The 23741-nt window shown below is 41.2% G+C and overlaps 1 protein-coding gene across 3 annotated transcripts in view; it reads left to right on the top strand.

Moving 5' to 3' along the window:
* Nucleotides 1-18802, top strand: part of LOC125458447 (PH and SEC7 domain-containing protein 2-like) — a 179900-nt gene extending 161098 nt beyond the window's left edge. For all 3 annotated transcript variants that reach the window (XM_059650704.1, XM_048543714.2, XM_059650703.1), the window contains 2 exons: nucleotides 1944-2087; nucleotides 16305-18802. In XM_059650704.1, coding sequence (XP_059506687.1) covers nucleotides 1944-2087; nucleotides 16305-16523 — 363 coding nt within the window. In that variant the 3' untranslated portion in view covers nucleotides 16524-18802. The remainder of the gene's footprint in view (nucleotides 1-1943; nucleotides 2088-16304) is intronic.
* The last annotated feature ends 4939 nt before the right edge of the window (nucleotides 18803-23741 follow it).

The raw sequence follows: 23741 nt of genomic DNA, 5'->3' as shown, positions 1-23741 counted from the left end.
CGCTCTTCCTGCTGCGAGTCTGTGGACTTTTAAGTAGGTTAGAGGAGGATGGAGGGAGGGAGACCCTACTTGTGTAGGACCTGGGGCTTCGAGGTAAGTGCTTAAATAACTATCACTTACCTTCCCAACTGCCTCTCTGCTCCGACTTCACTTCCGCACAGCTCCCGCCGCTCTCTGCTGAAGAAAAAACAATGAATCGAATGGGAGTAGAGGGCTATGGATCCTGTAAGTGAAGACTGTTTTAGTATAGAAGGACAAAATGCGGCAGTGCAGGTTTGGAGGGCCGTAGGGTCTGTTCCTGTGCTGTATTGTTCTTTGCTGTTGTTCTAACTGTACTTGTACAGAGGTTTGGGTGGAATTTTGTAGGAAGTTTTGGTCTCCATCGTTAAGAGAGGATACACTTGCAGTGGAAGCAGTATAGCAAAGCAATGCTTGATTGATGCCTGGAATTAGAGGGTTATCGTGTAGTGAGAGATTAAATAAATTGGGTCTGTACTCTTAGAAGTTTAGAAGAATGAGAGGAGATCACATTGAAACATTTAAGGTTCTGAAAGGACTTAATAGGGTAGCTGTAGATTTGTTTTTCCTGACTGCAATATACAGAAGACAGGGTTGCAGTCTCAGGTTAAGTGGAACAATCATTCAGAAGTGAGATGGGAAGAAATTCTTTCATTCAGCAGTTGAACATATTTAAAGCTAAAGTAGATGAATTTTTTTTTCTCCGGTAGTTTAGCAATATGAGGAATGGCAGAAAAGTGGAGATGAATTTGAAGATCAGACATAATCGCTTTGAAAGGCAGAGCAGTCTCAACGGTCTACTCCCACTACTAATTCTTAAATTCTTATCGTTAATACGCTATCCCTCCTCAGGGTATGCTACTGAATTTTATTTTACAGGTACAAACAGCATAGAATCCAAAATCTGGTGAGGAATTCAACATGTTACATGCCATTCTTGCTGCAAAAGTAAATTAAATGGTTAGGTTTGTTACTGAGGTACAGTTAAGTTTTTGACATCATTCTAAGTTTTCACTACAGCTAACTTACCTACCTGGTCCTGGATAATTCGTTTTAACCTGGACAGTCATTTCATTTTATCATTAAAACTTAATTTTTTTCTTAATTTTTATTTCCTCTTATGTTTATTAATGATGTTTAACTTATACTTTAATCTAATGTGCATGTCTCAAATAATACTGTACTCTGTGTAAAATATTTAAATAGCATGATGATTAGTGCTTCTTACTTCCTGGTTTGCTGTTTGTGATAATTGTTCAATTTTATTGCTTAGACTACTTGATGACTTGCTTCATAAAAAAACGAAAGAATTGTGGATGCAGTAAATCAGGATCAAAAACAGAAGGTGCTGGAAAAGCTCAGCAGGCCTGACAGCATCTGTGAAGAAAAAAATCAGAATTAACATATTGGGCCCAGTGTTCTGAGGAACGGTCACCAGACTTGAAATGTTAACTTTGATATTTTCTTCACAAATGCTGTCAGACCTGATGAGCTTTTCTAGCAACTTCTGTTAATGACTTGCCTATTCCTCATGCTACAGATGTCCTGTAGATGGTGCCTGAATTAAAAGTGCATCTTAAAAAAAGCAAATCAATTTCACAGAACTTGTTAGATTTTTATGGGCACCTTTCTTCAAGGTCAATAGCGAGTGTTGTCCTTTCACCACTGACTGGAAAATATGGATCAATAATAATTTGCCATATATGCTTTTGTATCATCTTAGAGACATGTTTTATGAATTCCACTGTTTAATGTGAGCTTCTTTTGTGTAATGGTTTACAAAAAAATTGTCACACAAAGATGTGGTTGTAAAATCCTTTTAATCAATGATAAATCAACAACATTTATCAAACATTAAATGTCCTGTATTTTTAAGTGATGTATTGAATTATAAAATTAACTTATGTATATTATGTGGAATAAAGGAGGAGCAGCTAAAGTCTCATGAGACGAAGTGGAGACAAATTACAACTGAATTAGCAGAACACAGTACCCACCCTCCTGAGAAGAATGTCAAATCTAAAGATGCAGAGGAATTCAGACTTAAAGAACATTATTTGTTATTTGAGGTGAGTATGCTTTTTGATATTTAGTGCTAAAGGAAGGTACATACAGAGTATGTAATAGTGAATTACTAGAATGTGCAACTAGAATAGGCTTTTGCTGCAAGAGAGATATGGAAGTCAAGCCACTTTGCTTGACTTCGCATGTTTAATCGTATCATATTACATTTTTTGAAAGTTTCTGTTTGTGCCACTTGAATGTGAGGCATGTTCAATTAAATGTTATTAGCTTATATGCGCATATTGTTAAAGCTGCATGATAGCCATGATTGAGGAAGTAGCTTTTTGGTATTTATTTGTAGCAACATTGCAAATACATTTGAAAAGAACATGTTTACAATGCCATCAGAAGAATTTTTCCCCAATGTAATTATAAAGCACTGTGCCTTTTGACGCCAAATGGCTGATTCCTCGATCATGGTTTCCCATTTACAGGGCCACAAGCAATGTCGGCCACAATCACTGCCATGTCCAAACCAGTTGAAGTGTTTCCCCATTATCCTTAGGGATTTGCCACCCTCCAGGGGTTCGTGGAGCCCCATCAAAAAAACAAATTTGTTAGAGGACAACTAAAGAGATTGTGAGACTCCAGTATCTATTTTTACCTTTTATTTTCATAGATAGCAAATCATACAATGAATCTTATGATTTCCTCACCGCTATTTTCTCAAGCTTTGCTTCTTGTCTGGAAAACCTAAGTATGAAATGAACCTTTTTATACTTAAGTTCTGGTCCTATTTTCGCAGTATGAAAATACCAATAGATAGTAACCTGTATTACTATGGATCATTTTGTTTGTGAAAATTTTCAGTTTGAAGGTAACTTACAAAAGAGTCAAACTATTAAGTGTTGAATGAAAACCTTTCATGATCAAGCTTGAATTCATTCTCCCATTGTCTTAGCAGCATCATGCATCATTTTATTCATATTAAAGCTTACGTGACCAGATCATTATTTGTAGAAGTTCTGTTCTATAATATCACATACAGTAACACATATTTATATTTGTTCAATACTGATTCTATTTGATTTAAGTTGCAAAAGTCAACACTTTTATGGACTGCAGACTAACCCTGCCATGAGTAATCTCTTCTTGGCATTTATACCTTACGTGGAGATAATTTTAGTGATCAAGACAAGAAAGTTCTCTTGATCTACAGCTTTCAGCGCCAGGACTGAGGTTAATCATAAATTAAAATGTATTATTGTCTTGTTATAGTTTTTGTTTCCATTTAATGCATTCTCACACAAAGAGCATGAGGGAGCTCAGTACTGAGAATAGAAGGAATTGCCTCAGCCAGAGGATAGTGAATCTTTGGAACTCACTGCCACAGAAAACAGTGGAGGTCAAAGCACTGAATATGGTTAGGACAGAGATAGAAAGGCTCTTGATTAGTAAGGGGATCAGAATTTATGGGGAGAATGTGGGACAGTGAGTTTGAGAAACATATTGGTCATGATTGAATGGCAGAGTAGACTCAATGGGCTGAATGGCCTTATTCTGCTCCTATATCTTATTGTTTTAAGATCACAAGAACCGAGTTCACTGGAAGCACCAGTAAGAAAACAAGAACATGTATTTCATGCTTTCTAATCCCATTTCAATCTATCTATAATGCTCTCATTGTCGACAGGAGGTTAAAGAGGAGCAAGACTATGTCTTGATGGTAACAATTCTTTTAAGGTAGAATTTTTTCTCTGAATTTGCAACAAACTAAGCTGCAGACTGGTCTGGAACTGGGTCCTGCAGCCTATGACAGAATCCTGTCCAAAGGTCAAGCAAGAGAATGAAGAAAAACAAATTCAGAGCTGTTGAATTGCAGTAATAGCGCACTGTTATTCTGCTTCCCGCAATATCTAAAGTAGCCACACATGACAACATACAGCAACATTAAATTCATTGGGACAAAGTATTGCCCCTGCATTTTCTCCCCAGTGCATCTACTATCAGGAAACCCACAGTCAACCCAGGATCATGCCACTTCTAGACCAATCACCACAGGGAATGTCTGTGGTTGTGGTCATTTTGTTATCTATTGATGTCTTAATAAGCTGCCTGAGACAATGTCAAAAACATCCAGCAATTTTATCTCATTTATATACTGCGTAATAATAGTAGAATGTAATTGACTAAATGATAACATTCCTAAAAGTTCTTTGTTCTCGTAGTACAGACTGCTTGTCACAAAGTAATAGTCCATAAGAGCAGAAAGAGCACTGGTCTCAAGGCACATGCAGTATATACACTTTATCGCTTAATTAATAAATGTTTCATAGACAGCAGACTTGGATCTAGAGGTTTCTATCCCAACTTCTTTCATGTTCAAAATGGGTGTTCAAAAACTCAACACAGTCTGCAGTGCATGCATCCTCGTTATGTCTCCCACCCAATATATTGGAGCTGACTGTTCCCTGGATATCCAGAGAACATAGCAAAACTTCTCAAAATAATAGATAAATGTGTTTAAATTAGGGTGCACTGCTTATTGTAAACTCTTTCTTGATATTGATATTGTCCCAGAGTAAAACTCACTGCACAATAAATTCACTCAATTTGTGCCACTAATCAAAAACCTTCAATGGTATTTAAATAGGTCATCATGAGAGTCCATTTTCTCCCCTTTGGTCCACGAACTCCCCACCTACGTCCGTGACACCACCCACGCCCTCCACCTCCTCCAGGACTTCCAATTCCCTGGCCCCCAACACCTCCTTTTCACCATGGACGTCCAGTCCCTATACACCTGCATTCCGCATGCAGATGGCCTCAAGGCCCTCCGCTTCTTCCTGTCCCGCAGGCCCGACCAGTCCCCCTCCACCGACACTCTCATCCGCCTAGCTGAACTCGTCCTCACCCTCAACAACTTCTCTTTTGACTCCTCCCACTTCCTACAGACTAAGGGGGTGGCCATGGGCACCCGCATGGGCCCCAGCTATGCCTGCCTCTTTGTAGGTTGCGTGGAACAGTCCCTCTTCCGCACCTACACAGGCCCCAAACCCCACCTCTTCCTCCGGTACATTGATGACTGTATCGGCGCCGCCTCTTGCTCCCCAGAGGAGCTCGAACAGTTCATCCACTTCACCAACACCTTCCACCCCAACCTTCAGTTCACCTGGGCCATCTCCAGCACATCCCTCACCTTCCTGGACCTCTCAGTCTCCATCTCAGGCAACCAGCTTGTAACTGATGCCCATTTCAAGCCCACCGACTCCCACAGCTACCTAGAATACACCTCCTCCCACCCACCCTGCTGCAAAAATTCCATCCCCTATTCCCAATTCCTCCGCCTCCGCCGCATCTGCTCCCATGATAAGAAATTCCACTCCCGCACATCCCAGATGTCCAAGTTCTTCAAGGACTGCAACTTTCCCCCCACAGTGATCGAGAACGCCCTTGACCGCGTCTCCCGTACTTCCCGCAACACATCCCTCACACCCCGCCCCTGCCACAACCGCCCCAAGAGGATCCCCCTCGTTCTCACACACCACCGCACCAACCTCCGGATACAACGCATCATCCTCCGACACTTTCACCATTTACAATCCGACCCCACCACCCAAGACATTTTTCCATACCCACCCCTGTCTGCTTTCCGGAGAGACCACTCCCTCCATGCCTCCCTTGTTCGCTCCACACTGCCCTCCAACCCCACCACACCCGGCACCTTCCCCTGCAACCGCAGGAAATGCTACACTTGCCCCCACACCTCCTCCCTCACCCCTATCCCAGGCCCCAAGATGACATTCCACATTAAGCAGAGGTTCACCTGCACATCTGCCAATGTGGTATACTGCATCCACTGTATCCGGTGTGGCTTCCTCTACATTGGGGAAACCAAGCGGAGGCTTGGGGACCGCTTTGCAGAACACCTCCGCTCGGTTCGCAACAAACAACTGCACCTCCCAGTCGCAAACCATTTCCACTCCCCCTCCCATTCTCTAGATGACATGTCCATCATGGGCCTCCTGCAGTGCCACAATGATGCCACCCGAAGGTTGCAGGAACAGCAACTCATATTCCACCTGGGAACCCTGCAGCCTAATGGTATCAATGTGGACTTCACCAGTTTCAAAATCTACCCTTCCCCCACCGCATTCCAAAACCAGCCCAGTTCGTCCCCTCCCCCCACTGCACCACACAGCCAGCCCAGCTCTTCCCCCCGACCCACTGCATCCCAAAACCAGTCCAACCTGTCTCTGCCTCCCTAACCTGTTCTTCCTCTCACCCATCCCTTCCTCCCACCCCAAGCCACACCCCCATCTACCTTTCTAACCTCATCCCACCTCCTTGACCTGTCCGTCTTCCCTGGACTGACCTATCCCCTCCCTACCTCGCCACCTATACTCTCTCCACCTATCTTCTTTACTCTCCATCTTCGGTCCGCCTCCCCCTCTCTCCCTATTTATTCCAGTTCCCTCTCCCCATCCCCCTCTCTAATGAAGGGTCTAGGCCCGAAACGTCAGCTTTTGTGCTCCTGAGATGCTGCTTGGCCTGCTGTGTTCATCCAGCCTCACATTTTATTATCTTGGTTTTCTCCAGCATCTGCAGTTCCCATTATCTCTCATCATGAGTTAATTGCTGGTTTGCGATTTTAAGCTTCTGGTCAATTCTTTTTCTGCGTTTATGTCTTATTTTCTATGAAAATTTAATTAATTACTGAGAAGAAGATTTTAATGCTGCTTGGCTGCATTTTTTAGCAGTCATGGGCGTTTGGTTAGGGACTAACTTTACTCTCTGGAAAGCAATTCTGTATTTCTCGTTGCTCCCCTTCTTCCTCTATTGTAATGTGCAGGAGGCTAAAACCCACAGTACGTTTTCGGGAATAGTTTCACTTGAATTGCTCAAAAGAATCATGTCTTCTCATTGTTACTGCAGGTTTTGCCAAGATGATTTATGCTCTTAAAGTGATCTCGCTTGTCTATCATCTATACCAGAGCCTCTAGCTACATCACAAAATCTGGGTGCTCTCGGTGTCCTTGTTCCACTTTATTTGTTTGTACAAAAATGTTCTACACTACTTTCAAGCAGGCCACTTCTCCCTGCTTTCTTATGGCTGTACTGAAGTTGCCTCAGTCCAGTCCAATTTCTGATAATGCCAAACTCACAAGTGCTGCAAAATAAACTTGGAACCAAAGAGTGGAATAGATACACTACCCGCATGCAGGCTAACTGGCAAAACTCATAAAGTTGATGCCATGTTGTCTGGCATCAGGCAAAAAAGGCTGTCCTTAGTACCTATGAGTTGGTCTCTGAGGCTTACAGGTAGAAATTTTAAAGCCTTGGGAAGCAGCCTGGGCAGACCTTCATGGAGTTTGAGAGGATAAAAGAACTGAGCTCTAATCATTCAGTGCAACCACTCAGGGTAGACTCCAAAGTCTGAGAGCTTCAGAGGGATATTTCTCCCCAAAGAAATTAAAAGTTCAAACCCTACATCAATAAGGACCCATGTAATCAACCAAAAGGTTCCAGCTAACAGAGAAGGAGACAGGGTGGCGGATGGTTATGAGCTAGTCCACAAGTCCTTATCCCAAGGGAAACATTTTTCCACTGCTTTCACGAACATGACAAGGATAGATTGTGGAAGGTTCAAAAGGAATGCAAACAGCCAGGGGAGAGAAGGGACAACTGGACTCAAAAATGATTCTCTTCACAAGGCAGAATTAGTGGGAGTGCTGCACCTGAGCCTAGCTACTACCTTCAGATCAAAATGGAAAATTGTTTGGCTAATTGCTAGAAGTAATGATAGGATTCATTGGAGTAGAAACATAGAATCCCTATAGTGTGGAAACAGGCCTTTTAGCCCATTGAGTCTACACCAACACTCCGAAGTACATCCCACCCTTCTACCCTATTTCCCATGGCTAAGCTATCTATCCAGCACATCCCTGGATACTATGGCATGCAATTCAGCATTGCCAATTTACCTGACCCACACATCTTTGGACTGTGGGAGGAAAATGAAGCACCAGAGGAAACCCACACAGACACAGGGAGGATTTGCAAAGGCCACAAAGACAGTTGGCCGAGGGTGGAATCAGACCTAAGTCCCTGCAGCAGTGAGGCAGTGTTGCTAACCACTGAGCCACCATGCTGCTGGTGCTTTCTATAGTGTATGATGTCAGTGCAGGGACCAAGAACACAGCAGGAAAAGCTGTTGTGCTGTCTGTGACCTTAAAGCTAGGTAAAGCCCCTGGAGTGAGTGTTGGGGAAGAGAACAAGATCCCCGAGAGTTAGTGAGAGTTCTTATCAGAAGGAAAAACAACTCCCTATCCATCAAGTAAGGCAACTAAACTCATAATCACACTAAGGGACACAAGCATCACTCAAACCGTTTTGCACAGGGAAGGCATGATTTTTCTACCAGAGAGTGCAATAAATTAGCAAGGAATATATAACCATACCTATGTGTGCAGTATGGACACCCTGGAGTGCCACTAATGTCTGGGCCAATAACTCTGGGGATTGTTGAAAGCTTTTGTGTGTACTGAGTCGTCCTATACCTGAGAAATGTTTTGTTGGGGGAGAACCGTTTTAGTTTCCCCAGTAGTCTCAGAAAGGCCAAGTGAAAACAAGGAGAACAAAGCAGTAACAGGAAAAGGTTACAGCATTTATATTTCTTTCCCATGTGGTGATGCGATCAATGGTTAAACAAGTTCCATCATCAGATGCCAAAGTGGTGCCACAGACAGGTGACTCTGCTTTATGGATCACCAGAGGGAAATGATAAGTGGGTCTTCCCTGGCTGAACTTACAGCAAGCCGACCCTGAATTCAATTACTTGGCCCTAGCCTCTCAAACTAAAGCTGAAGCAGATGGATTTTTGGAGTCCTGCTGCATACATAACAGGGCACGGTGAAAGAAGTGAAGAAATCCACAGTCAAACGACTGTAGACTGGATGGTGGCTCACCAGATGACTGTGTGACTTTGAGATAACAAAGTGTGGAGCTGCATGAACACAGCAGGTCAAGGAGCATCTTAGGAGCACAAAAGCTGACGTTTCGGGCCCCGACCCTTCATCAGAAAAGGGGGACGTGGAGATGGTGCTGAAATAAAGACGGAGAGAGGGGGAGGCGGATCGAAGGTGGATAGCGGAGAAGATAGGTGGAGAGGAGACAGGCAAGTTAAAGGGGCAGGGATGGACCCTGTAAAGGTGAGTATTGGTGGGCAGGTAGGGAGGGGATAGGTCAGTCCGGGGAGGATGGACAGGTCAAGGTAGCAGGATGAGGTTAGGAGGTAGGAAATGGAGGTGCTGCTTGAGGTGGGAGGAGGGGGTAGGTTAGAGGAAGAACATGATAAGGAGGCAGGGACGAGCTGGGCTGGTTTTGGGATGCAGTGGAGGGAGGAGAGATTTTGAAGCTTGTGAAGTCCACATTGATACCATTGGGCTACAGGGTTCCCAGGCGGAATATGAGTTGCTGTTCCTGCAACCTTCGGGTGGCATCATTGTGGCACTGCAGGAGGCCCAGGATGGACATGTCATCTAAGGAATGGGAGGGGGAGTTAAAATGGTTTGCGACTGGGAGGTGCAGTTGTTTGTTGCGAACCGAGCGGAGGTGTTCTGCAAAGCGGTCCCCAACCCTCCACTTGGTTTCCCCAATGTAGAGGAAGCCACAACGGGTACAGCAGATGTAGTATACCACATTGGCAGATGTGCAGGTGAACATCTGCTTGATGTGGAAAGTCATTTTGGGGCCTGGGATGTGGGTGAGGAAGGAGGTATGGAGGTAAGTGTAGCACTTCCTGCGGTTGCAGGGGAAAGAGCCGGGTGTGGTGGGGTTGGAGGGGAGTGTGGAGCGGACAAGGGAGTCATGGAGAGAGTGGTCTTTCCAGAAGGCAGACAAGGGTGGGGATGGAAAAATGTCTTTGGTGGTGGTGTCAGATTGTAGATGGCGGAAGTGTTGGAGGATGATGCGTTGGATCTGGAGGTTGGTGGGGTGGTATGTGAGGACTAGGGGGGATCCTCTTTTGGCGATTATTGCGGGGGCGGGGTGCGAGGGATGAGTTGCAGGAAATGCAAGAGACATGGTTGAGGGCGTTCTCGACCACTGTGGGGGGAATGTTGTGCTCCTTGAAGAAGAAGGACATCTGGGATGTGCGGGAGTGGAATGCCTCATCCTGGGAGCAGATGCAGTGAAGATGAAGGAATTGGGAATAGGGGATGGCATTTTTGCAGGAAGGTGGGTGGGAGGAGGTGTATTCTAGGTAGCTGTGGGAGTTGGTGGGCTTGAAATGGATGTCGGTTTCTAGGTGGTTGCCTGAGATGGAGACAGAGAAGTCCAAGAAAGTGAGGGATGTATTGGAGATGGTCCAGGTGAACTTGAGTTTGGGGTGGCAACTGCACCTCCCAGTTGTGAACCATTTCAACTCCCCCTCCCATTCGTTAGACGACATGTCCATCCTGGGGCTCCTGTGGTGCCATAATGATGCCACCCGTAGGTTGCAGGAACAGCAACTCATATTCCGCTTGGGAACCCTGCAGCCCAATGGTATCAATGTGGATTTCACCAGCTTCAAAATCTCCCCTCCCCCTACTGCATCCCAAAACCAGCCCAGCTCGTCCCCGCCTCCCTAACCTGTTCTTCCTCTCACCTATCCCCTCCTCCCACCTCAAGACGCACCTCCATTTCCTTCCTACTAACCTCATCCCGCCCCCTTGACCTGTCCATCCTCCCCAAACTGACCTATCCCCTCCCTACCTCCGCATCTATACTCTCGTCTCCACCTATCATCTCCTCTGTCCACCTTTGATCTGCCTTGCCCTCTCTCCCTATTTATTTCAGAAGCCTCTCCCCATCCCCCTTTTCTGATGTAGGGTCTAGGCCTGAAACGTCAGCTTTTGTGCTCCCAAGATGCTGCTTGGCCTGCTGTGTTCATCCAGCTTCTCACTTTGTTATCTCGGATTCTCCAGCATCTGCAGTTCCCATTATCTCTGACTGTGCGACTTCGCTACCTTTGGGAGGTGTTGAAGTTAGCTTGTGAAATTCCATTGGGTTGGCAGGCAAGGGATACCCAAACAGGTTAGCATCATTAATGACTATACCTCCACAAGAACATGATACAGTTTTGCAAAACATAATAGATTCTGGGAAACCCTTTTTCCTGCAAAAATACCAGCACCTCTCATTCCTGTACCAGTTCTCAGGGTGTTGCTAATAGGGTATTGGTAGACTCTGTGGAACCCATGTCAGAAACAAGTTGGAGCCACAGTATCAACATTACTATTCTGGCTGTGGCCAGTTCCTAGAGGCCATTCCCTTGGGAACCATTTCTGCCAAAGCAGTACTGGAGAGGCTGACACTGTTCTTTACCTGATATAGATCACTAGCTGAGGTTCAGTCAGATGAAGGCATCAATTTTATGTCTAACATTTTTCAAGAAGTTATGAATAGTCAGGGTATACCATAGCCATAGTTCTCAGCCTACCATCCACAGTCACAACGGGCTTTAGAACAGAACTATCAGACCATGAAGACCAATATGAGGACATTCTGTACAATAAAATGTGAGGCTGGATGAACACAGTAGGCCCAGCAGCATCTCAGGAGCACAAAAGCTGATGTTTCGGGCCTAGACCCTTCATCAGAGATGGGGATGGGGTGAGGGTTCTGGAATAAATAGGGAGAGAGGGGGAGGCGGACCGAAGATGGAGAGAAAAGAAGATAGGTGGAGAGGAGAGTATAGGTGGGGAGGTAGGGAGGGGATAGGTCAGTCCAGGGAAGATGGACAGGTCAAGGAGGTGGGATGAGGTTAGTAGGTAGGAGATGGACGTGTGGCTTGGGGTGGGAGGAAGGGATGGGTGAGAGGAAGAACAGGTTAGGGAGGCAGAGACAGGCTGGACTGGTTTTGGGATGCAGTGGGTGGAGGAGAAGAGCTGGGCTGGTTGTGTGGTGCAGTGGGGGGAGGGGACAAACTGGGCTGGTTTTGGGATGCGGTGGGGAAAGGGGAGATTTTGAAGCCAGTGAAGTCCACATTGATACCATTGGGCTGCAAGATTTCCAAGCGGAACCCTCACCCCATCCCCATCTCTGATGAAGGGTCTAGGCCCGAAACGTCTGCTTTTGTGCTCCTGAGATGCTGCTGGGCCTGGTGTGTTCATCCAGCCTCACATTTTATTGTCTTGGATTCTCCGGCATCTGCAGTTCCCATTATCACTGAGGACATTCTGTGATGGGCTGGGAATACACATTTATATTCAAGGACTATGTGGAAAAATCAGAAAGTGTGAAATGGCTTCGACATTTTTTGCGTTAACAGGGTCAAGGGGTGAGATTAGCAGTTCAATTTATACTGTAAGCCACCTGCTGTTTACAGAAAAGTCAAATGACTTTGGAGGAAACAGCCACACAGAGCTTTCAAGGCAATAAGAGATAGGGTGTATTTTTGCCTTACTTACCGGTAAAACTGGTTTTGAAAATATTAGGAAGCCTCTGTGCAAATGGCCCACTGGCAACTCTTTCTGGAACAAGTATTTCTTTTTACAGTCCTGAGGAGTTAGTAAAGAAGACAATCGAGAAATTGCAAATCTTGCCTGAAATTCTTCTCCCAGCAGAAATTCCTGGTAATGCAATAGGCTCCAGTTACCAATAGTGTTTAGCTCAGCTGGCTGGATGGCTGGTTTGTGATGCAACCAATGTGGGTTCAGTTCCTGCACCAGCTGAGTTACCATGCAGGACTTTTCTCTGCTGATGTATTGTAACCCACCACTAGTTGTCTCACTCATGGAATGACTATGGGAATGTTGCCTTTTTTTAACTTTGTGTAAAAGGGCAGTAGTAGGAACATGGATGCAACTTTGGCAGAATAATAGGAAACCAAGATTAACGTCAAAGGATATTTTACTGGCTGGAGGGAAGTTTGTGGTGGAGTTCCCCAGGGATTGGTATCTGGACTCTTGCTTCTCCTGATATACATTAATGATCTAGATCTTGGTGTGCAGGAGACAATTTCAAAGTTTTGAGAAAACCGGAAACTTGGAAGAATTGTGAACTGTGAAGAAGACAGTATAGAATTCCAAAACAGATATATCCAGTTTAGTGTAGTGGACAGATAGGTAACAGGTATGTTTCAATCAAGAGAACTGTGAGGTGATGGATTTTGGTAGGAAGAACATTGAAAAACAATATAAAGTAGATGGTGTAATTCTAAAGCAGCATGTACGAGCAGAAGAACCTGTGTGTATCTGTATACAGATCATTGAAGGTGACTAAAGGCAAAATATTGTGGATGCTGGAGTTCCGAAACAAATTCAGTGAATGTTGGAGAAACTCAGTGGGTCTGGCAGCATCTGTGGATGGAGAAGCACATTTAATATTTCAAGCTGAGTGATACTTCTTCAGAACAAGAACAGCCATACTGAACTCAAAACTTTAAAGGTGTTTCCTTCTCCACAGATGCTGTCAGATTTGCTCAGCTTCTCCAACATTCACAGTGTCTGTTGAAGGTGGTTGGACAGGTGGAGAGAACACTAAGTAATGGGGCATAGATTACAAAAAGAAGAAGATGATGATGAATATGTACATGATACTTAATCGACCTCAGCTTGAATATAGAGTACAATTCTGCCACATTATAAAAAGGATGGGATAACATTGGAGAGATTACAGAAGCGACTTACAAGAATTGCACCAAGAATGTGAAAGTTCAGTTATGAGGATGCATTGAAGGAGTTGAAACTGCTACCCTTGTAGGAAAGGAGGTTAATGGGGGATCTGCTGGAGAACAAGGACTTTGGGAAGGAGGAAGCTCTCCTCGTCCATGACAGACCTCAGCTACATCAGGTGCAACAAGGCTGACAGGTTGATACAAAATGACTAGGGTGTGTAGCTGACAGCTGGGTGTAGCAGACTATCCTTGAATGTAAAGTAGCAGTTAGTTATCATGCCAGCATTTCATTTTGTTTGTCCTCTATTTTCACCTTTAGAATCGTCCAATTGCTTGCCTGTATGCATTTTCCTCCACTATATAATGACCAATTATAGGTGTCCACTGGCAACTGGGTGCAGAGTAGCAGTCATTTGGAGAGGATACTCACACCAAGTGTAACTGCAGACTGATAAATTGTGTGGCCTCTTGGTTACAAAATGACTAGGGTGTGCGAGTGAATGCCAGCCATGCTGGCTATATGCCATTGGCAGTGTGTGTTCTGGGATGCTGTGCCATTACATTGCCGACAAAAGACAACTTGTCTGGGTGCACAGCAGCCTTTTAAAGATGGCACATGCACAAAGGATGCCAGTCTTTTGGCAGATATCCATTGAATGATGAACTATACTAGAAGTCACGCTTGGTAAGACAGGCTAGAATCAGACATGAGGAAGTATAGGGTCAGAGTGAGTAGTTAATAAGGTGAGTATATTATGATATGAAAAACTCATTAGGCTTCACAACAGGAATCCCTCCAAAAAACTCAACAAAACTAACACTTAGCCAAGCAAGTAAGAGTCAACTCACTGTTCTTAATAACATATAGATTTATTGAACCTGTGTAACTCTACAAAATGGAATGGTGCTGAACATGTCCTTAATTCATCACCGAGTTATATTTCTTTTTTTAGCAAATAAGATATCAATTTTTACATACCTTTCTGAGCATACAATACTCCATCAAGGTAGCATAGATCATTTCAAACTGCCAAATGTCAGTATGGGATTTTTACATATCCCAACAAATGATTGATGACCTTAATGTGAGTAGAACTGACAAGTACCAAAGGAATGAACTTTGACAGATGGAAATACATGTGCAGAAGCAAACTGAACTCAATAAGGAAAATAACATTTTTGACATATGAGATAACTATATTGTTCTGTTCAAGCTGTACAAGAAATAACATGGTAATTTTAAATAAATAGGTTAAAAAACTTTTCACGATCTAGTCATAGTGATAATATTCATACTATGGATGTGAGTTTGCTCGCTGAGCTGGAAGGTTAGTTTTCAGACGTTTCATCACCATTCTAGGTAACATCATCAGTGTGCCTCCGACGAAGCGCTGGTGTTATGTCCCGCTTTCTATTTATCTGGTTAGGTTTCCTTGGGTTGGTGATGTCATTTCCTGTTCTTTTTCTCAGGGGATGGTAGATTGGCTCCAAATCAATGTGTTTGTTGATGGAGTTCCGTTTGGAATGCCATGCTTCTAGGAATTCTTGTGCGTGTGTCCGTTTGGCTTGTCCTAGGATGGATGTGTTGTCCCAATCAAAGTAGTGTCCTTCCTCATCTGTGTGTAAGGATACGCCTATACAGCGTATTCAAAAAGAATGGGTACCCTATGAACACAGTCTGCCGATTCCTCAGCAACAAACCCAAACAAACAGACAAAACAGGCTCAGAAACCATAACTACTCTCCCCTACATCAAAGACATTTCCAAAATGACTGCCAGACTACTCGGACCCCTTGGCATCAGGGTAGCCCACAAACCCACCAACACACTGAAACAGCAGCTTATGAACTTAAAAGACCCTATACAGAAAACAAACAAAACAAATGTCATCTACAAAATACCTTGCAAGAACTGTGACAAACACTGCATTGGACAAACTGGCAGAAAGCTAGCCACCAGGATACATGAACATCAGCTAGCCACAAAACGACATGACCCACTATCACTAGTATCCTTACATACAGATGAGGAAGGACACCACTTTGATTGGGACAACACATCCATCCTAGGACAAGCCAAACAGAGACACGCACGAGAATTCCTAGAAGCATGGCATTCCAACCAGAATTCCATCAACAAACACATTGATTAGGAGCCAATCTATCATCCCCTGAGAAAAAGAACAGGAAATAACATCTCCAACACAGGAAATGACATCACCAACCCAAGGAAACCTAACCAGATAAATAGAAAGCGGGACATAACACCAGCGCTTCGTTGGAGGCTCACTGATGATGTTACCTAGAATGGTGACGAAACGTCTGAAAACCTAACCTTCCAGCTCAGCGAGCAACCTCACATCCAGAACCTCAACCTGAGCTACAAACTTTCTCAAAATTCATGCTATTGATACAAGTTGCAGGGAAAAATCTAAAGTTGGTGTATTATATTCTATTTTAGTTGTTAAACTATTGTAATAATTAACAATTTTCATGAAGATAGTTTTTGCTTTTTCAGCTTTTAAATCAAGACTTCATAAATTGTATGAATGATTCTCTGTTATTTGGGATTTAGTTAAATGGAGTAAACTTTCTCTTCGGTTATAATTTCCCTCCACAGAAAAGCAGATACGAAGCATATATTAACCTACTGAAGGCAAAACTAAAAGTAGGAACTGATGATCTGGAAAAAATTGAGGCAATTATTTTCAGCTTTGAAAATGATGAAAATTCCTTAAGGAAGACTCAGTCTAGTCCTTCGCTGAACCAAGGACATTATTCTCTAAATGGCAAAATGGAAAAGAACATTTTTGAACAGAAATGTTATCCCAAGCAATGAGACATGTGGTTATATGAATTTACAAATTCAACTACTGTTGTACAGATTAAACCATGCATAAGCTCATAAAGTCATCACCTTTGGGATTTAGCAATGTATTGAGCACAGTATTTATGATTTACTCGTAATTTAATTTTAAAGTTTCATCTGTACTCTGTCTTTTCCATTAATATTCCATCAAGTTCTCTAATTCTTTTCTTCTGCTCTTCTTATTTACACCTAATTTTCTTTTTCAACCAGTTGATAAATACTATAAATCTATCAATTTAAAATTTCCTCTTTTCTGCTTCATTTTATTTGTACAGAGCCACACCAGTCTCGTTGTTGCATCTTTTCACATATTCCTTCCTTACTGGAAGGTATATGGACTCAAAATTCATTCAAGCTGTTGATTCACATAGTGTTATTGGTCAAGTGTATTTATTTTTCCATGAAACCATTTTTCTTGTTAAATTTAGCAAATTTCTTTGGTTACTGTGTTTGAATATCAGTCTCCACTTACAATCACTTTAAAAGCAAACGCTCCCTGCAGTTTTTTTTTAAGATTTACTGTTACTTTTGAAAAGTACTTTTTATTACAGTGAGACATTAAATGGCCGACAGTCTTTTGTAGCATTACTGTCAGTCATTTTAAAGCTACACTGTATTATAGGGCTCAACAGTTTTAATCTCCTGGAAAATCAGGAAATAGTTTTATAAAAATGTGTTTTTAAAATGTTGTTTATAAATATCCACAGTGTGTAATATAAATAAATGTTAAAATAAGAGCTGAGTTCCTAGATTGCTTGTCATTATGATTGATGTTATGTATACATGATAGTTTGCATGCTGATATCCGTTAATGTTTATGAGGAAAGGAAGAGCTAGCTTTTTTCATTACTGTTGCAATTTGTTATTTTTAATCTCTCATATTGAATGTCTAATATTGCATATTAATATGTTTATTCATTAAATGCCTGAGCTACTAGGTGCTTAAATTATTGAGGAAAGGCATAAGCTTTGAGGCATCATTTGACTGTTGTTAAATTGTACAGAAATGCTAATGCCTACGCAAGTATAATTTTGTGTATGGTTTTGTGAACATTGTTAAATGCAGTTTGGATAACTAAGTATATTTCTTGATTTTTCTTTCTAAGAAGGTGGTTTACTTGGATGCTATTCAGAATACTAGACCCAATCAAAAGAAGGTATACATATTGCCTCATTTAAAAAACAATCTTGCTATCTGGCATCAAAGAGAATATTTCATCTGTAATGAAGTTTCTGCTACCAATTGATTTTATTTATGTGCAATATAATGTGTGTGATTGTGGTATTAATCAAATTTGTGCCAGTATTTTTATCACAGTAACATGGAAAGTATAGCTTCTCTGGTACTGGGATCATTATTACCATATTATATTCACATTTGTTACAAAAGTACAAAATAGTAAAAGATCTTTGTTACAAACAGTACACACACAAAATAAACAAAATGATATGTCGTTGGAAAATGACATTTGTTTTTTATTTCATTTTGTGAGAAGCTTGGCTTAAGGCACCTGAGAAATGCTAGCTGGATTGCTTTGACAGTTGCATACATCCAATGTAAATTGTCTTATCCTTTTCCTATTCTGGCACGTTTTATTCAGACTTGTAAAATATCTTGTCTGTTGGAGCTCAAAAATGTTACAAACAGCTTTACAAAGAACTGAAATTTGTTCTTTTTCTGAAAAAGTCACATTTAAGGAACACACTTTCTATAGGATTTTCCCATACATTGTTCTCACAACAGATCAACAGCTCCACATAGTAAAACATCAAAACAGATGTATTATAAATTGTGTTAATGCAAGAAAAATATATTTTCAGATTTGGACAATGTAGTGACAATTAAAACGCAACGTAAAACATGACAGTTTGGCTGTAGTGAAAGTGCTGATAGTAATGGATGCATTCTGGTTACAACAATTCCAAAAGCTCTTTGCATTCATGACAAAAGGAAAATGAATCTTGATGACAAGAAGCTAAATTAGGGATATATTTTAATCATTGTGTCAGAGATCTCAGTTACTATATGACAGTAGTGTTTTCTTTCTACAGTATTCAATAATGTTTTCAAAATTTTGTAAGGGTGTTTATTTGAGTAAATCAATCTTGTTCATTTCAGTATTTTGTGCCAGTCCGCTTATGTGGCACATGCTTTGACATTTCTTTCACTCTCAATATGTTTGGTCTATGTTATTCAGGTGTGTATGTAATAATAATTGCTATTCTGAATTAAATTAAATTGAAAAACACTTAAGTGTAATTATAGCCCTAGCATTTTCTACTTTTTTTATTCTGTACTGGTTTGATCACACATTAAAACTGTAATTCTGTATAAACAGGCAATGCTTCCAGGTGAAATAAAATTATAACTTCTGATATCAATAGATCCCACCAAAGTTTAGGTGTTCAAAGAACATCCTTCTATTAACATTGGTGGCAACTCTCCATGGTATGATAACATACTGTTAGTGCCCGCCTGCCTCCATAACTGAAATTTGTTGTGTGACTTGTGAGCTTCATTGCTGACGTGGTGCAAGAAGAAATGCAAATTTCTCTTTGGCAAAGAGAATGCAAAGGGAAATAGAAATTGAAATAAAAATGAAAAAGTGTGTCCATTAGAGAATACATTAGAGAATAGGCTGAATGTAGAAGGTTCAGAAGGAAGGTGGCAAAGCAAATAAGAAAAGCAAAGAGGGATTCTGAAAAGAGACTAGTAGTTAACATCCTGACTGGAGGAGATAAGGGAGATGAACTCTAAGTGTGCGGCACTCATACCCATTGGAGTCTTCAACCCAAAAAGGGTCAGTACGGCAGCCCTGGGGGAAAGCCTTGGAGTTTCTGATTTGAACACTAATCCCTTTAAAATATATTCCCTTCTGATAGTGATGCTGAATTTTCTTATTTGCAAAATCTGTGCAACATTAATGTTTGTCAGTTTCAGATAACAATGTTTTGTAGTTACCTCATTTGTACTGCTCAGCCTCTGAAGCTCCCATGCACCATCCATAAAATACAAATCACTTTGCTTAAGACCCCTTGATTAAGTGTTCAACACTGGTCAATGGGCTTCTGTCCCCATTCCTAAGTTATCCATAGAAATTTGTTCAGCAATGCCAAGCCATGGTGAAGTCATCCCAATGTAGTTTTCTGCTATTTTTCTAGCACTGTGACTATAGCAGCTTAAGATACATGTGATTCCTTCTCCATTGTTCTACATGACTATATGTATGTATATCTCACCAATCTTAGTTATCATACTTGATGGATTTGCATGTTCTGTATCCTGGATTTAGACTTTTCCACTTTTTCCTTCACTTTCGGGCACATTTATAATGCATTATTTCATATTCTTGTGCTATCTGTCTTCCTCAGTATTCTGTGCATCTTGGTATTCCTCTCTGATTTTTGTCTTCGGTTCCCACATCCCTGCCAAGATATTTTGAATCTTCTCCAATTGCATTTGCAAATTGCCATCCAGGAAACTATTTCTTGTTGTGTTTAGTTGCAACCTGTCCAGCTTGCATTAACTTCAAAACCCTTAAAGTCTGTTCTAATATCTCAGAGATCCAAATCTCATCCACCTGCACCATTTTTAAGTCAGCCATTCATCTGTTTTATACTCTTATTTCCACTCTTGTATTTGGTATTAGGAATAAACCAGTGATTATTGCTTTCAAGCTTCCTGATTTGCAACTTAGCTCCCACACTTGACACTACTTATAAAAGTTGAAACTGATACTTAAAGTAGAGACTTCAACCTTTCAGAACTAATTTTGCAAATGTAAATGTTTAATTGTGGTTGACAATATGCTTTGCAGTTTCATTCTTTCAAGGCATTCTTCAGCATATCAGTCTCATTAGTTGAACATTCCACACTGTGAACTTGCATCAGTGAACTTGGGAAACTAGTGCAGTAACTGTTGAAACCTGAATGGAAGATTGAATAGAAAGTTAAATGCCGATTAGGATTGCTTTCTCAGCAGCTGCACAGGACGTTCCCAGGTCATTTCTAATTAAGTTCATGTTGAATCAGATGTAGACAGGACCTTGTCAAGTTCCAAATCTCACTCCTCTTTTTGGGAACTTAACCCAGTGCTTATACTTCACATTTGTTGTCCTTTTAAACTGTCCTTGCAAGGTGCACTGTCTTCTTGAACCCTTGCAGTTTATCTAGTGTAGGTACTTTTGGAAGAGAGTTTCAAACTTTTCTAGTGAAAATGTTTCAAATCCTCACTATGGATGAAACAAGCTTCCAGACAAACAAAATAATCAAATATATTTTTACACATATACATTGATATAAAATGTAACCTATGCTATTTATAAAAAATACCAAAGGGAAAGCTGGTGGACAAAAAATATTCAACTAATAACTTTTCTAGAATATAATAAGAAAAAGAAAATTGGCACTTATATGACATCTTTCACATTCTCAATACAACCCAAGATGTTCGTGATCAATGATTGTGTTTTGAACTGTAATCACTACTGTAATATGGGAAACTGTAACTCCATGAGCCAACAGCTAGTAATGAGATAAATAACTAACTAAATTGTTTTGCTGAGGTTGGTTGAAGGATAGATTTTGGCCAAGACAGTTGGGGAATTCAGTTGTTTTCTTTCAAGAAAGCCAAAAGGTCCTTTGCCTCCAGCTCGGATGCTAGGTGTGAATTTACTTTAGTATCTTGATGAACCTTCTGTCTGTCATCGTTGTTTATATTTTCTTGTTTTTGAGCTTCATGATATACAACAAAAGGATGTGAAAAAAGGACATTGAAAATTGGAATGTGAAGAACAATTTCCAGAATCTGAACAGACTAGTTGCTTGCTATGTATCTCGCAACATTTTCTTTTTCTGAAACATGATCAAATTAGTGCATATGAGTTTTGGACAACATATTTTAGAATGTATTTTGACAAAGTTCCTCAAACAAAGCTTTTAGGTATGATTAAGCCTTAGACTGCCTGCATATTGAGGGGGATTCCATTCTGTTTGGACCAACAGTTTTCAAAGGTTTCAGGTCCAGAATCATGACTCTAAGCTTAAAACAGTTGAAAAGAAGTCTGGAAGTAAAAAATTACTACTACTAAAGATGACTGTCCACTTATCGGATTGTCATTAAAAGCGCAAAGATTTATTAATGAATTTGATAAATTAAATGTGCTACCTTGATTTCGTCTTACACATCAATGTGGCTGACTGTTAAGTGCTCTCAGGTGTAGTGTAAAAGCTGTGTCATTAGATGAATCCAACACATTGAGGGTGGCTGCAGAGGGGCTATTAATTCAGGCCTTGCCATTGATGTCCACATCCTGAACATAAAGTAGTAGAATAATACTAATGTAGCAAAGACCATGCAGCGGTAAGACACAATGAAATTATATTCTCAGTATCAGGAAGAGAACTAGTCATTTAGATACAGAACTAGCTGTTCTAGTGGTGGAGGGTTGCTTTTCATGCTGGAGGCCTGTGACCAGTGGTCTGCCACAAGGATCGGTGCTGAGTCCACTGCAGTTCATCATTTATGTAAATGACTTGGATGTGAACATAAGAGGTATGGTTTATACGTTTGCATTTGACACAAAAAATAGGGGTGAAATGAACAGCGAAGAAGGTTTCCTCAGAGCACAACTGGACCTTGATCAGATGGCCCAGTGGGCTGAGGAGTGGCAAATGAAGTTTAATTTAGATAAATGTGAGGTGCTGCATTTTGGAAAGGCACATCAGGGCAGGACTTATACACTTAATGGCAAGGTCCTAGGGAGTGTTGCTGAACAAAGAAACTTTGAAGTACAGGTTCATAGTTCCTTGAATGTAGAGTTGCAGGTAGACAGAATAGTGAAAAAGGCGTCTAGAATGCCTGTGTTTATTGGTCAATGCATTGTGTATAGGAGTTGAGAGGTCATGTTGTGGTTGTACAGGATGTTGGTTAGGCACACTTGGAATACTGAGTACAACTCTGGTCTCTCTGTTATAAGAAGGATGTTGTAAAGTTTGAAAGGATTCAGAAAAGATTTACAAGGATGCTGTCAGAGTTGAGGGGTGGTTTGAGCTATAGGGAGCAGTTGAAAAGGCTGGCTTTATTTTCCCTAGAGTTTTGGAGATCAAGAGGTGATCTTATAGACCTTATAGAAATCATAAGAGGCATGGATAGAGTGAATAGCCGAGGTCTTTTCTGCAGGGTGAGGGAATCCAAAACGAGAGGGCATAGGTTTAAGGTGAAAGGAGAAAGATACAAAAGGGACCTGAGGGCTAACTTTTTCACACAGTGAGGGGTGTGTACGGAATGAGTTGCCAGAGGAACTGGTGAATGTTGGTACAATTGCAACAATTAAAAGGCATCTGGATGAATAAATGAATAGGAAGGGTTTAGAGGGATATGGGCCAAATGCTGGCAAATGGCACTAGATTTATGTAGGATATCTGGTTGGCATGGACAAGTTGGACCCAAGTGTCTGATTCCAAGCTGTATAGCTCTATGAATCTAAGTAATTTATGTCTTAACATTGCCCATCCATATTTGATTGCAAGCTCTTACTGCCAATCATTAGTTTCCATTATAGCATTGTGAAATTACTGTAAATGGTAGCAGTGCCTGCTTCTATGACTTGAAAACGAGTAATATTGATGTGGAAAATCTAGATCATTATCTTAAAGTGTATTTTGATGTCATAACATTAATCAGCAATTTTTAAATCTATCATTTGTTTCTATTCTGAAATGAGTTGTCATGATTTATTCTGAGTTTTTAGAATGATCATTAAGTCTTTTGCATCAATTCTGGTACATCGTGACATCCATTTCTTATTTTCATTTTGGGACTTTTCCAAGTTATAAATCACCTTTGCCAAAACAAGGATTAATAACAAATGTATCTTTCTGTAACGCTATTTTTAGGGCTTCCACCCCCCCCATAATATAAGATATGACATTTATTTAGAATGGTATGCAATAAACTGACCAGTGACTAATAAGTCCACAAAACTTGCAGATGGGAGGGTTGAAATTCCTTCAGGCTACTTGCTAAATGTAGCATGTTGGACATGTAGAGCACTGAGGAAGGAGCTTTCTACAATTTTTCTAATTCAGACAATTTACATTTACTCAACAGAACATTCCACAGACAGGTAGGAAGAACATGCGTAAAGATTTGATTACCTTAATCACTCATGTGAGACAATTGAATA

This window comes from Stegostoma tigrinum, chromosome 13 (genome assembly GCF_030684315.1).
Source record: "Stegostoma tigrinum isolate sSteTig4 chromosome 13, sSteTig4.hap1, whole genome shotgun sequence".
Classification (NCBI taxonomy): domain Eukaryota; kingdom Metazoa; phylum Chordata; class Chondrichthyes; order Orectolobiformes; family Stegostomatidae; genus Stegostoma; species Stegostoma tigrinum.
The sequence above is the reverse complement of the archived record's forward strand: the minus strand, read 5'-3'. Positions and strand labels throughout refer to the sequence as shown.